We start from the raw sequence: 15775 nt of genomic DNA on the forward strand, positions 1-15775 counted from the left end.
TATAAATGCGCTGCAAGTGGAATTTGGGATTTGATAAACGAAAATTTCCAGTTAAGATGAATGAGAAAAAATAATATTTTCTTTTTCCATGGTACGAATAATTTTACTTCTGTAACTAATCTGATGTTGTTGAAATTTTTTTAAACTATTAAAAAAACTAATAAAAAAAAATCAAAAACTAATAAAAAATCATCTCAAACATTCCTCAATTCGAAGGAAATAAAAAGTCTTCGTTATCAGTGCTTTGTTTGTGCAGAAGGGTTAAAAATTACGATCATCACTTTCGATCATCTGGAAACAGTTTTCTCAAACATCACAAAAGCAAAAAATAAACAATCATCCCAATCCTAATCGACTGTGCACACTGTCGAGTAATAGAACTAAACAATAGATGGAGGCGCATGGTCTCCGCTATCGTACGCTATGGGTCAACGGACGCTTGCAGGCCTCCCACCGTACCGTAAATTTTTACCAATCGAAATGGATCCATTCGTCTGTCGTAATTTCATGTTTGTTTGTAGAATTAAAATGAGAAGCATTTCATTTGCCCTTTCTAGCCCCTTTTCCTCTGCCCTCCCAGGCAATCGATGGCCCGTGGACTTAATTTCCCACAGTAAATCCCTCATCGCGCGAGGGTCATCAGGGCAATGAGAAATCATAACACACCACACGTCAAGCCACACGCCACCAAACATACACGCACCATACACACTCACACGTGTCATCCAGAGGCGAAAGTGAGCTATCCGAATTACTAGCGACGAGCAGTGCACGTGCGCTCCGTACGCCCCGTTTCCAGGACGGACAGAACAATAAACACACGGCGCGCGGCCCAATCGCTCTCGTTGCATCGATCAAATAAACAACACCGATTTTTGCTCCCCTGCTGCGAAGCTGGGTCAACAGTGGTATGCTCTTCAGCGCGGTTATGATCGGCGCATGATCATGACGCTTCTTGGTGATCATTTGTTCCGTGCGCTCAAATCCACTACGGAGGTGTAGTTTTTCTTGCACGTAGTGAAAAACACCAAACCCAAACGATTCACCCTCCACTAGGACCTTTCGCATTCGAATGATCCAGTGATCATGTTTTTTTATGCCCCTGCTTGAGAAATGATTTTGAGAATGAACAAGTTCTTCGCATCGGCTTCTGCAGTAGAAAGAACGTCATTATGAGATTGCCTTTCACAATGCTTTCCGCGTACAACATAATGTGCAGTAGCGGTGAAGAAAACGGTGGTAAAGAAATACTACCAGCACTCATCACATTTTCACCGCCGGTCGTTCGGCATGATGAGGCGTGGCGGACAATTGTTTATTTACGAAAATAAAGCATTCCACGTGGCCACGGAAACCCGTGAATATAGAGAAATACCCACACACAAAAGGGCAACAATCCAGAGGCGTTGTGACCATGTACACAAACACAAAACAATCACGCACATCAATGGAGCGCAGCAACATCGATCATAACGCTGCAGGACGCGTAGCATCTCCTCCCCGACACTCTTCATCGGATCATCGGGTGAGTAGTGCATCGGTCGTCGAAACCGGCCGTGCAGAAGCTGTAAACGTAAACACAAAGTGCATCCTCGGTGTGGTGCTTGTTTACGACCACATCTGTACGGGCTCGTGTGGACGAAGGGAGAAAGGTTGGTTGCTGGGTCCAGCTAATTATAAACGAAACCATCATCGACGCCCAGTTCGTGGACATGTTAAGTAATTGTTCGGGCTAGGGCAGCGAATGTTGGCTACTGTTGGCAGTGGAAAAAGTCAAAACGATGGCAGGAAAATGTGGAGCGCACTCTTGAGGATGGTTGAGGTTGACGATGCTGTCCGTGGGGTAGCAGCACATAATGGCATAATGAGTCTAGCAGAACGGGCGGAGCATTCATTCCCCGGGGTATAACATGAGTTCAGGAAGGAGATTGAAAAATTGAGACAGGTTGTTTTTATTTTACTACGGCTAACCGTATACACAGCGGACGTGGATCGAAATCTCATTAACGCTCGTTCTGACTGACTGTTTTGGCATCGATCAAATGCAACAACAGAAATCGGCGTTCAACGGGTGGTTTGACAACGAGACAGCTAGCTGGTAAAACCGAGAGTAAAATAATGTTCTGCTGTCCTCAAAGGTCCTGGGGTTCAAAGATGAAGATTCACAAAATACTAGCAATAATGTATATACTCACTCCCGCTTTCTTCGGCTTTGGTGTGCGTGGTTTCCGCTTACGCTGCGGTATCTTGCCCGGGAACTCCTGCAACTGCTCACGCCCTGCCATGTAGTCGAGATGTGGTGGCACGGAAGCGTACAGCGTACCGCCGGACGAGGACGGACTGACCAGGTTAGCCGATGGTGGCATGCTGAACGAGCTGCTCGCCCCACCGTCCATGCTTCCCAAACAGTGCGGACTGCATCCGGAAGAGGAGGTGGTCTGCGATGAAGATCCTTCTGATTCGCTCGAATCTCCATCATCGTGCCAGTTAAACTGGATCGGCTGCCGCTGACCTTGGTGGCTGTGGAACGGTAAAGCGAAAAGCAAGACATTGTAGTGATTGGGTACCGCACCGATAATAACACCGCCGAATACTTACTAGTGCGGTGTGCCGGACGAACAGGACGGCGTATCAAGAGAGCTGCTAACACCGCTGCTACTGGAATGGCTGTTTGCTGACCCAGGTGTGGGCTGCGTTTGTGGCACCGGAGCGTACTGTTGGGTCGGGGTCTGCTGGAAGAACACACGTGCAGCGTTACGGCCACCGGTGGTGTTCGCAGGAGTCCTTGGGAAGAATACCTGCCCCGCACCGTAGTAGCCTCCGTTAGTAAACGGACTGCAGGAAGCGCTTGGCGGTGATTGGGACAGCGGTGTAGGTGGACCATCTGTAACAAATGGGCAGAAATAGTGAGCTATTAATTATATGCAACTCAATATTCAATATAACTATTGCACATGTGATGTACTAGATTCCCCTAATGAAAAATTACCAATTTCTGGAGGTTGACTCATATTATTTTCAGCCCTACCGTACCATTCCTGTTCGCACCGGTATTTCCCAATAAAGGCAACCCAACCGAGAAGGGCCCGGAAGCTCTTTCAGGTACAAGTACTCTAGTAACAAAAGCCTTTGTTGCGTACCTACACACACTCCTACTGATAGTGCACTTCAGATCACCGGGGGTATATGGGCTGCGGACTATATAAAGCGCGCCCGGTGGTATCTCGCATGTCCAACCTTTTTCCTAGGTTCAATTAAAATTCTCACCCAGTGACTCAAGCGCCCCGGATACCGAGTACGGAAAGCTTATCCGGTGGAAATGATGGAGCATGATGGAGGATGCGGATGAGGTGGCCAATAAAATACCCGTTAGGTTTTATGGCTGTGAGATGTATAAGGATTGATAAAAAACGTACAATTTCTGCTTGCTCATTGTGGGGATATATACGAGTGTGTCCTTAAAGAAAAGAATCGCTTAATGTACTGTAAGTTTAGACAACTTTCTAGGAAAAGAATCTACATAAAGAGTTAAAAAATAATCATTTATTTGGCCAGCATTGATCACAACTGCCCTGGTTTGTACTTAAATAGTTTAGTTTTGATTCAGCGAATATTATTTTACTTTGATGACTATTTGGTCATTGTGTAATCATTTTTTGAAACATAAACCCAATGACTTTCACTTAAGCGATCACATAAAATGGAAATACCTCAAAAGCATCAAGGATAAAACAATTAACTGGTAATTGTAATCTACTTTAAGTACCCTTCTCCTCTTACAAAGATATGGACCCGCATTGAAAGATATTTAATTATTTTTTGCCTTTCCCACGTCCTGCCCACACGTATGCGATCCAACATGAAATAAGTTGAATGAAATCAGCATTTAAAAAAACGTACTCTTCCCCGTCCAGAGGTGGTATGATAAACCAAACAGAAACAGGATGTTCAATCGAACAAGGAACATTCCACGCGAAGCGCTGGCTCTACCTCATTTAAGGCACACAAACAAGGCACGCTAGCGAGAAGGGTCGAGAATAATTAAAATTCTCACGTGTGTGTGTGTGTATATTGTTCATCGGTACCAACATCAGTGCCCCCGATCGCCGGTGGAGGGAGCGATCGATCAATGAGCCAATACTCATAATGATGTTTCCCGCCATAATGCCAACATGGAGCCCAGTTTGCGAAAGAAGAAAGAATCTCCGACTCGGTATGCTTGATTACGATTTAAACGATGCACACGGCGAACACAAAAAAGGGCAAAACATCTTGACTACCGGGCAAATCGCAAACGAGTGTGACATCATGATTGACCGCTGATTGACTAATAAGTTTTAGTTTATTTTTTTGTCCGCCGCATACGGCTCCATCTGACACTCCACGCGATCTCACACGCTAATGGGAGCATTGTTTTGTGTCTCGCGGTTGCCACGACGACGGTGCCATACTGTCTGCTGCTGCTGGTGCTGCTGCTGCGAGAACGTCACCCATCCAAGCTTCCGCGATACCCTTACGCGCGGCGCGATTATTACACAGCAAGCACTCTTCCGGTTGCTCGTGACTTGTGTTGTTTTTGTGTTATTTGAAACTGTTCCGCTCGCGCGTATTAATTTCCCAGCGGAGGGAGTCTGGGATTTTTTGTTGCTGTATTCTTTGTGGTCGATAATTTCCCAACCGGTTGGTGACTTTATTTATCACTCGCTGAATCGTCTATTAGCAGACATGAGATGGGAAACACACTAAGTGGAAGCTACTTAGTTACACTTTCTTATCAGATCAGACATCATTGTACAGTTGGCCTGCTAGTCCTCTGCTCAGTCTCGTTTGCATTAGTGATCGCGATAGTGATCGCGATGCTAAATTGTAGGTGCAACAGAACGCGTGCCACCGGTTTTGTAAGCTTTGATTACGATGGGTGGGTGTTGGACCGAAACGTGCGGGTGAGGATAGATGGGGATGGGAAGCTGTTAAAAGTTACATTTATGTTTGCACGGTTGAAAGCACCGACTACAACACAGCAGCTCATCATTGACGATCATTCAGACACCGTGGAGAAATGGAGTGGAATAATAATACGCTCTGGTTATGGTTATTATTTGTCCATGGGAAATAAATTATCCAAATTGACTTCTGATAAATGTTCTTCGAAAGGATTAAATTTATATTTAAATATAACACCTATGAATATCACACATTCAATTGCCCTACACCCTTTTGCTATGGAAATGATTCCACTTTGTTACAACCTCCAACCAAAATCCGTGGTGAATAAAGGGACAGGTTCATTTCGGACCCGACACTGCACACGCGAATGATTTATCGCAACGGTTAACCAAATCCTGCCAGAAGACGGATAAAAAGCATAATGCATCAAACCACCATGGGTAGAAGGCAGAATGAAAATAAAACATTTATTATACGAGCTACTCGCGCTTCACCCTCCCCCATCCCGGAGCATTGGATTATGCTTCATTTGTATTCGTCCGTCTCTTTGGCCACTGGTTTGGCTGTGCTGCATTTGACACAACTGTCAGCCACGGTCAAGGATTGGGTTGCTTTTTTTATCGTGACAGAAACACCATCCATCCACCTTTTTCCATAGGGCGCGAATGAACCAAAAAAAAAAAAAGGCACAGTAACAAACAACATCAGCACGGGAAATAAAACAGGGCCACACCAGGTCAGACCGGCCACCGGTAAACTGAAACTCGAATGGGCGGCTGATATGGTTCACCTCATTTGAATATGAGAAGAAAAAGAAACCGATAACCCGAGATTTATCCTGCACGTCCTGCATACGATGCGCACGGTAGCTGCAATCGAGAACTCGTTCACTCCTCGTGTCAATGCACTCCCTGTGCTGCCGTGTGCCTGTTAGAGCCGCAAAAGAATAAGAACACGGTCGCACGGAAAAATGGCGTTCTGGTCCGTGTTTGGGCGAACGACAGGGCGCGAGGGTTTTGGTTCGGGAGGCGGTGAAAGAAAAACCAGTTCCATGGCGTGGCCTACTTATCTCGTGTGACGCCTTCGCACCACGTCTCCAGGGCGCGTTTCGTGAGTGGTGCGACAGAAGGACAATTTCCGACTGGTGGCACGGATGGGTTTTCGAACAGTTTCGATATCACAAACAGTGAGAAGAAGAAATGGTGGGTTAAACCCGTTTCGATAACGCTGTCAGGACGGTAACATTGTAGCCGGGTAACGCTCGTTTTATTGCATCGATTAATCGCTTCTTAAGCTTCGAAAGGTGCGTGTGATTGGGTCGAGCCAAATTTTATTTTTATACAACCTTATAAAACTGATTTAAAAATAAGTTCAATGGTCAGTAAAATTCGATCGTTGAACTAACCTCATAGGCCAAGGAAAAGCGCGCCAAAAACGACCAAACTTCCCAAGAACAAGAGTGGGAAAAGGTAAATAAAAACACACTAAAAAACAAACCACACCAGACGATTGGGCATACGCGTAAAGGAAAATGGAAAGTCGATGTACTCTCGCAAGATGACGCTGTCGATCGTTGCTAGAAGCTGTGATTGTGTAAAGTGCACGTGGAGAAAATAAGAAAAGACGCTCCCAATACGTACACAAACAAACTGCGCGTGGCTTTATCCGTAACTCGGACAAGTCTCGCCAGGAGCAAAAGCGAACGAAAAAACAAATGTTGAACAGATGGGTGTAGTACGTGCATGAGTAGCTGCAAGCCGATATTAATAAGCGCATGTCATAAACTTGAGCATCGCAGTCAATAGCATAAGCATCATTTCGAGAAGACGCATCACGCAGAATGGTCGTCAATACAATTTGAAGAAAATTGTAGCTGTTCATTTAGCTGTTTCATTTCTTAATTTTAACTCTATAAAATATTCTTCTATAGCAATACGACCAGGTCGTGTTGATAGTACACGAAAGTGTCGCTAGAATAGCCCACCAAGCATTTAGGAATATATCACAAAAAGATAGACACGGGTTGAACCGGATTGCTTCAGAGAAAAGTAGACGTAAGCACCCAAATCCACGCCAAAGACGTGCCATTCGTTTCGATAGGACTAAAGTAGAAATACAAAAATATTACACACAAAGTACTAAACGCAAGAAAGAGAAGCACGCAATGACAACTGTGGAAACGGACGGGGTACGCGTCACAGCAAACAAGCAAACGAAACCTACAAGTGATCTCGTCTTTTGGTACGTTCGAATGACAGGCCCCTTTCGGACACTCGCAACGGACCCAAATGTCTGTAAAGGTACAGTGCCGTAAAACGTAGCATCAAACGCAGCAGAAGAGTGTGTCAGGCAGCATAACAACAACAACAACAACAGAAACTCGGAAAAAAATGGGAAACTAAAAAAGCATTAAGGAAAAATCGTAACCGATGAAGCGTAAGGGCTGAAGAGATGAAGAACAAGCTGAGAAAAGGGTCTAAAGAACACAAGAGAGAGGGAAAGAACGAGAGCGAACGAGCAAAGTAAAGTGCAGCATAGAACGGAGAACGCGGATAAAGAAAATCGAGCAAAAGAACCAGAGCTGATTGTAAACAAAAACACAGAAATCCGTTCACTGGCCTCCGCCACTCTGTGCCGCACCACTGTTGCAGTTCTCCCACAGGCACCCAAAGTGCATCCACCGTGGCTGCAGTTGGGCGATATTCTCCCGCGTTTGACCAGCGTGTACACGCGATGTAGGGTGATCCTGAAACAGTGTGCGCGACACACACACACACTCACACAAAAAACTGCGCGCGCGCGACGTCCACGGACGTCGACGAATGAAGAAAAGCGTGAATAATAAATAAATAAAAGCGATAAATAAATAAAAAGCTGCCAGAAGGGAAGGGGCTGGCTGACTTGAACCTCTGGAGGATGCAAAAGAGAGAACCTGATTTTGTGCCCTATGTCTGTGAAGGTGTATGTGTGCTGTTGGTTGACCTGTGCGTCTGTGGATTCAGAAACGTCGCAGTAAAAGAACCAGAAAAGGATCGCTTGTGGGGGGAAAAACGGGAGGTATAAATGGAAAGATAAAAACGCGTTGTGGGCATGCACTTGCGTGTGCTTCTAGCGTACCATGTGGAAGAAAAACAGACCAAATAGAAAGGGCAATAAGAGGACACACCGGGCAGCCCGGGCGAAACTACGGAACAAAACAAAAACGTAAAAAAGTTAACGTAAAACGAGCTTGATCAATCGAAGGGAGCGTGGTATAGGGGTGGTTTAGGAAAGGAAATGAGAAGAAAGGATAAAAAAGAAAGTACGATTGTAATTATGGATCATGGTAGATATGGCAGCGGAGAAGAGATGAAGGCTACGAAAAGGGAAATGGTTACGTTCTGTAACGCGGGCAGAATAATTCTTGGGCCAGATTTACAGACAATCGTTTCGATGGTGAGTGTTTCTCGATCATGAGGGTTTGTGCGTGTGTGTGTGTTTGTCGGAATAGGGCTAAAAGCATGGATGTGGTGTGGAAGGCCTTGAAGGGAAGTTCAAGCCGAGAAATGGTCCAGTGAAAAGCTGGATGAAAACAAAACGAGAATCAAAACAACCCTGCGTTCAGCCATCGAAGCTGTGCAGAGAATGAAGCAAGAGAAAAATCGAAAAATTAACATCGAGCCTGATCAAAGCCACGGATCGTAAAGCCATCTCAATTGCGCCAAAACTAAAAGCGACAAACCGTTTACAGCACCGAATGCAAGAGTTGAGATGAGATTCAACTTACATCGTAAGATTGTTTTTGTTTACTTTTAAGACCACGAGACCTGTTCAGACCATGCCCGAAAGGACAATGGTAAGTTTCCCGCTCGAAATCTACCAACAACAGCACTTCACGCACAACCCATAACAACAAACAAGCCCACGAGAGCCTCCCGTTTGACAGTAGCCTGGACGGGTAAGCTGAGATGCTGCACCATCGTTTGCTGTTGCTCGTGGTTGGATGAGGCAGACGGATAAACGATGACGCCCAACCCCAAAGGGTGTAGAACGGACCCACCTTCTCGGTCCCTCAGCCACCGCTATCCAGTCCGGCTTGGCTCGTTCGTTCGTTCTTTGTTTGTCCACCCCAGCTTTGGGGTCGTTGAAACCAAGCGTTTACACACCCGGGACCAGGTGTTCTGTGCTCGCGAGTTCCCGGTTCTGCGAGCGATCATTTGTTTTGCCACGCAACCTGCTTTCCGTTCCCATTCTTCGCGTCTTTTGCGCACGAACGTTCGCTGCTGCGGATTTCAACGATCGTACAAGCAACGAACCCCAACACGCTGTACCACCGTTTGCCGTGTATTGCCGTCTACCGTGCGCCGTTCTTGTACGGTTCATCCCAGTGAACCTCGTCGACCGTTTTTAAAGACGGCGAGCAAAGTTGGAAGGGAAGCGGGACATCACGTCAATCGGAAATCTTCTTGCAATGGACTTTCTTTCCATCGAAGGGTTTATTGCAGCTTCCAAAATGGATTTATTGTTCTTTGCCTGTTTCGTCCTGTTTCGCGTCGCTTTCGCTCCATTCCCTTAGCTCCAGCCAACCCCAAAAACCTGACGAGAGTCACGCAGCTCGGCGTCTTAACTCACGCGCCCTGGAGTGTATGAGCATCGACATGTACGTGTGTATGCGCCAGTATGTGGTTTAGCTACCGAAGCGTAATCGGTTGCTCAATTCTTATTCCTCCAATTTACGTCGCAAGCGGGAAGCGACCCCGGGATAAAGGGCAACAAGAAGGGAAAGGGGTTCAAGCAGAAGATTTAAATCCCATTTAAAGGAGAGAAAAACCTCAAACTACAGCACCGAACTACCGTACGCCGAAGCCAGCAAAGTCCAACGACCCAAGAGAGACGGTGGTGGTGAAAACAGAACTCCAACGCTGGATTGGTACGTTGCGCGATCTTCTAGTGCATTACGCTGACCGATCGGGCTACCGATCTGGTGCAGCTAATCTTGTTGGCGTACTACAGCACACTGGTCAACATTAATCCTGCTGCGTGGTGCACCGTCACGTTTCTGCCATGGCTGCAGGCATTCAAGCGATGAGTTCTTGCCCATCTGTTGAGGGAGGCATAACACGTTTTTCTGGGGATTGATTTACGCAGCTTTACGAAGCTACCGAATTGCTGCCAGACGGATTGCGAGCTATTGTCAGGCCTGAAAGTGCAACATTGTCTGTCATAAAAAAACGATGGCATATAAGCGTTCCCTCTGTGAGGGAATATTAATGTGCTTCCTCATCATCGCAGGGTTATTATTATCGACACGAATATACAGCAATTATTGAAACGGATTGATGGGGACTACTTGATGCAGCGCAAACGCACGTGTGTGTGTGTGTGTCTTTTTCTTGATAAACTAAAGAAACTTGATAATGAAAGAAATGTAGCGGACTTTATTTTGAGTTTTTACTAATGATGCATCACAATCTGTGAGGTTAGTAATACATGCATCACCTGAACGACTGACGGAAGCCACCGAAAAATTAATGGTTTTTTGTTTCATGGAACGCAGTTTGTTGTATCCAGAGAATAATGCGCTCGTTTAAGGTTGTTATGAAGCAAAAGCATAAACTATTTTCACGAAAATTCAGAAACAATCAACATAAGACTACCAAATAAACAAAGCATAACAAATGCACGCCCAACCAGCAGCTTCTGGTACTGATCAAAGCACCAGGCCAAGCACCAAAAAATAAAACACCAACCGCAAACAAAACCGCAACCAATCGGTAAGATACAAAGCTTCTGCCGCCACCCGTTTGCTGGTACCGTAACCCCCGAAGGGGTTAGCTTTCGAGGGCAAGATTTATTTGGCACCTTATTCCAGTTCACTAGTCACCCCCCAATGGGCAGGTTCCTGTTCTGATGCGCATCGAAATCGTTCGTCGTTAAATGTGTCTTTCTTCAGGTGCTGAAGCACCCATAGCACATCACAAACCGGTAGCTAAATAGGATTTCAGCTCTGTTTCATGGGACTCGCAAAAATCATGCTGCTGCTTCTCCTGCTGCCATGCGTGTGTGATGTATATTTCTTTTTTGTTTCTACTCTTTTACCTTGCTTTGTTTCTTTACAGCCGTGCTTATTTATTGTTATTAATCCACGATCGTAAATACACGAAAGGGTGTAAAAAAGGCAATAAAACGGACTCGGACAGACTTATCTTTGTGGTCGGACGGTGCAGTAATAACCACCAGCCAAACAGAACCATTGCGTGGTGAAAATGAAAGAAACGAGCCCCGCACAGCAGACAGACACTGCGCGGACAAACCCTGTGGCAAATGTAATCGGTCAGGACCGGCTGTACAGATTCATCACGAATGGTAAAGACAGCGAATCACCAGAATGGTAATGACCGGTGCAATAATCTTTGTTATTACTGACCATCAAAATCATTCGTGTCTGTGCCGTGTGCGCGTCTTGGGAGATATGCTTTTGCGATCAGGGATTTATTGGTACGCTTTGGGTAGCTAAATTCAAATAATAATTGAGAAAGCGCAGTCTCGTCTACAGCGTCCTGTTTGACGATGGATGAACAGCTATGGATATTAACTGCTTTGCATGGTAGAGCAGTTGTCAGCTTTCATTATTTTTGGTAAAGTCCTCATTACCACATTGAACCTATGTTGAAGGGCAAGCGGGATTGTGTTTTCATTTAGAACTGATATTCAGCTGTATTTCAAGTCCTTCTCCACAGGATGAACATTTATGCTGTAAGCAATTTAAGAGCTCAAACATGTAAGATTTTATTGCATATTGTATTACAATATAACTCCTGTAAAACGTCAACATTTTATAGTTCATAAAGGTGACTGCTCTTTAAGCAAAATAAATTTAGAATCTATAAATCAATCCATCGTTGCAAACAAGCTTTGAGACAACCAAGGCAGTAAATAAACGACACACACAACACTGGTTTGTACATCTAAACAACGTCCATTTAAAAATTATGACTCCTCAAAGATCCACGATCTTAAAGATCGATTTTAAACAACTTCCAGGAAGGCCTACGTTTCGCCAATTTTTCGGTAACAATCGCGTCAGATTTTTAATTCTAGACTCCTCTTTATGTGTCTGCGCTGCGAGCAAAAGGGTATCGCTTGGCTATTACGATGGCATTTCGAGGGCGTACCAGACACACTGCCCGAGCCAGAGATTATGCGAAATTACCCGAAGAAGCTGATCGAAATGGAGAGCCCTTATTGCATCATTTTCGCTGAAGAAAAACGTTAAAGGATGGTCTTCTGATTTTTATTCCCCCGTTTTTATTATTGGCTCCAGGGTTGTGCTGCTGGTCACAAATGTTAACCGAAAAGCGCTTCGTTCCCGAAATCAAAACATTCCCCGCGGGTATGTATGTTGCCCTGATCGAAAACTTATCCTTTGTTTTATGTTTCCTCAGTCACCAGGCCGAACTTTGTTAGGAAATGGACACGCTTTATCCCGGAACGTAAAGCCACCTGCATTTGCCAGAGTGGGCAAGCGGAACGAGATAATAGTTTGGCAAAAGAAACCAATCCTACCGAAAACCAGAATTCCAGGAACATAACAGCTAACATATTTAAGGGTGACTAATCCTTTGGCGTTTCTTGGTGTGCTTTGTTTCAAACAGCACTGCGGAAAGGCGATTTATTTTATGACTAATCTTACAGCTCTTATTATACCGCTGGGATGCTGACAGTTTTCCAATAATGCTAATTATTTGTAATATTTTTAACTTCAAGTAAAAAATACACATTGCTTTGTAGATTTCACATTTAATTCTACAGTTTACACTCATCTCATGCATCACAGCTAAGAGAAGCACACAATGGATGATCGATTACTGTACGTGGTGCGAAAAAATAACAATCTTAGGTTCGATCAATCACATCGTTCTAGCACGAGTTCTGTGTCACATATCCTACCATAGAGTCGGACATCAAACAGCAGAAGACTACTTCATTTGCACCACACGAATCATTAGTAATCACGTTAGGCATCGTCATTAGAAAAAGCATTCACACACACACAGTCAAGCACACAACCCAACAGACGTTTGATTCGTCCGCACGTCAACCGATGTCCTTGATGGAAGACTCTAATTGACGCAGGATGCCTTCGACACGACCGAAACAGCAACGTGTACCGTATTGCGCTGTTACTCTCGCTGACCATTCGATACTACGGTCGGCGATACTACTGTGCAAATTGCATGCGCACTCATTCATTAAACCGGCACCTTCCCCACCCCGGAAGTGCCCAGCATCCCAAACTCAGCTTGATAAAATGTTGTGAACTTCAGCACTTGCACTTGAGCGGTGGTGCATTTGTTGACTTTACGCTCTCTGTCTGGGTGGGGGAGCTCAATGCGTACTTAATTGACTAATTGCTGTCTTTCCTTTCCTTTCCGCTGGGGAGCAACGGTTGATGAAAAGCAGCGTACAGTGCATACAGCTGGAGAGCCAATTTTTCCATCTGCATGGGAAAGAAAAATAGGCCACGTTTCCCGAAACTGTCCAGTAAGCTGGGCAGAGGGTTGAGCCGGGTATATATGTTGCGTTAGAGCAGCAGAGATCGGCTAAATGAACGTTGATTGGATTAACTTTTGCAAACGATTTACAATCATGCCTGGGCTGGAGGGACTTCGGGAGAAAGAGAGTGGAAAAGAGTGGAGGAGGTAGTCAAAGGGCACAATACGTCACTTGCTGCTCATCTTGCAAACACCAGTGACCAACATCCTTAGGCGTGGAGTGTGAAACCCTTTCCTTTGGAACACTGTACTGTTGAAAACTGACGGACAAATTAGGGCCAATTGCGAATGTGTGGCTAACGTATGGCGAGCGTGCTGATCTATATAAAGAATCATTAAACCATGATCTAGCAGGAAAGGCTCTATTGGCAGAAAATTCAACCCTAGCACAAACAAAAAGCAAAACGAAGGTTTTCTTACTCTGAGATAGACCTCTACACCGTGATGCATCCATTTCGCAGCGAATGTAAATTCAAACTAGGCAAATCGTTAGAATTTAAAACAATCACCATGTGCGTACGTGAACATTTCCTGTCTTTAATTGATGCTTTTGATTATCCGACTCCGGAGATTGTAGAATCCATTTCCGCAGAAAAGAACAATCGGCATCCATCCATCGTGACATTGATTTTCACAATGCAGATCTAGCTCTGGTCCTTCCGCTAATGCACTTCTAGTTTTTGCAAAGGCTGAGTGAATTGCATATTGATCATGCATATTAGAGGTACATTTATACTCCAGAGATCGTATTTTTGTAAATGAAAACACTTCTTGGTTTTTTCGAGCGAAAATTCTACATTTCTAAACGCAAAAATCGCCTGCATATCAGCACACCATTTTCCTTGTTTCATTAATGTTCTCCAAACGAACTTAAACTCGGGCGTGAATTCTGAACTGACCGATAACATCATTTGCATCGGCTTCCAATCCGAGATTGCATCCAAAGATGCAAAGACCATCCCATGCTGATAGCCCCCGCTGCATTTGCATATTAGATCGCTTTTATGTCGTGGCTTTTTGACGCCATTGTCGTCGTTATTATTAGCACCGAAGTCGTTGCATCAGGCGCCTAAAGTTGAGCCGTAAGCCCCTGTTTGGCGTATAATCAGACGGTGGCGATCATGGTGGAAAGAAGGGTGCCAATGAAGACAACTGTGATGGGCAACAATTGATCGGTGAGTAGAACGTCGAGCAGTGAATAATTGCACATGTGCACTTAGAATAATTCATTTACTGCAAATCTCCCACCCCGTATGCATACATCCATAAAACTAAGGAAGGCATCGAATGGTGCGGTGTAAGGAAAGGGAAAGAGAGATAGAGATAGAGAGCAAAGGTTAGCGTGGATCAAGCGGACCGTAAGGATGCACAAAAGGGGGAGGGGGTACAGAGGTGGGCTGACTGGAGAGCGACAGTGGCAAATAAAGTTGCATTCGACGGGACGGACACGTTAGAGAGCCTGCGCGTCTAATGAATCCGACTGCACCCGCCAGTCAGTGGTGGTGGTGGCATACGGAACACCCGATCTTGTCTTGTCGCTCGATCGGTCTAAGTTGTGTTGTGCGAACGGGCTTATGCAATCAGGCAACGTTAGCACTGAGCAGCGTTCAAGGTTAGCAGCGTATGCCGGGCACCATGCGATACGCGGCGCAGCTATATTTCCTGGGCTACATTTCGCGGGCGCAGGTTTACGGTGCACTGGCTTTGTGCCAAAGTGTCTGGTGGTGCCTCTGTCGCCCGCAAATAGTGCACGTATTTGTCGGTAATTTGTGATCGCTTAGTAACGTGCGTCGAAGTTTGCAATTTTTTTTTACTATGTGCCTGGCGTGTACAACCATCGATTGACGATGTGATCGTTTCATCCTCCAGTTGCTGGCAAGATACATGAGATGCATCAAAACTCGACCGCGAAGGTTGACGATAGGTTTCGGTTTTATGCTGCTACTCTGTTCTGCGCTTATGTTGCTTTAACGTCAAACCTTTACTGCATGTCGTCGTCGTCTCTACAATCTTCTGCACCCTTGGATGCATCGCTTCATCATTTGTGATTACAATCACTAAACGTAGTCGGGGTTATTTGTGGCATTTTTTTGCATTGCTTAGCTGTACTCTGCTGGACGATGTGTGCCGATGGCAAGTTTAAAAGCTTGGCAAGTTCACTTTTAATTTTTTTTAAATTTAAATACGACGACCTGTTTGTATTTCTAAGCTTGAATTAATTTTATACAGTAAAAATTGAATCGTTATGAATAATTAATCACTCTAAGAGAAACAGAGGATTAAAAGAAAAAGAA

The 15775-nt window shown here is 45.0% G+C and overlaps 3 protein-coding genes across 3 annotated transcripts in view; 1 reads left to right on the top strand and 2 right to left on the bottom strand.

Annotated features, from left to right (window-relative positions):
* Positions 1 to 15775, bottom strand: part of LOC126565883 (uncharacterized) — a 482940-nt gene that overhangs the window by 304974 nt on the left and 162191 nt on the right. The gene's annotated exons all lie outside the window — the stretch shown is intronic.
* Positions 1 to 15775, top strand: part of LOC126559640 (laminin subunit beta-1) — a 379704-nt gene that overhangs the window by 288278 nt on the left and 75651 nt on the right. The window lies entirely within an intron of this gene.
* Positions 1 to 15775, bottom strand: part of LOC126558229 (atrophin-1-like) — a 52635-nt gene that overhangs the window by 1394 nt on the left and 35466 nt on the right. Inside the window, exons 2-3 of the mRNA XM_050214197.1 lie at positions 2599 to 2884; positions 2196 to 2520 (exon numbers count right to left, since the gene is read on the bottom strand). Coding sequence (XP_050070154.1) covers positions 2196 to 2520; positions 2599 to 2884 — 611 coding nt within the window. The remainder of the gene's footprint in view (positions 1 to 2195; positions 2521 to 2598; positions 2885 to 15775) is intronic.

The sequence above is a fragment of the Anopheles maculipalpis genome, chromosome 2RL (genome assembly GCF_943734695.1).
Source record: "Anopheles maculipalpis chromosome 2RL, idAnoMacuDA_375_x, whole genome shotgun sequence".
Classification (NCBI taxonomy): domain Eukaryota; kingdom Metazoa; phylum Arthropoda; class Insecta; order Diptera; family Culicidae; genus Anopheles; species Anopheles maculipalpis.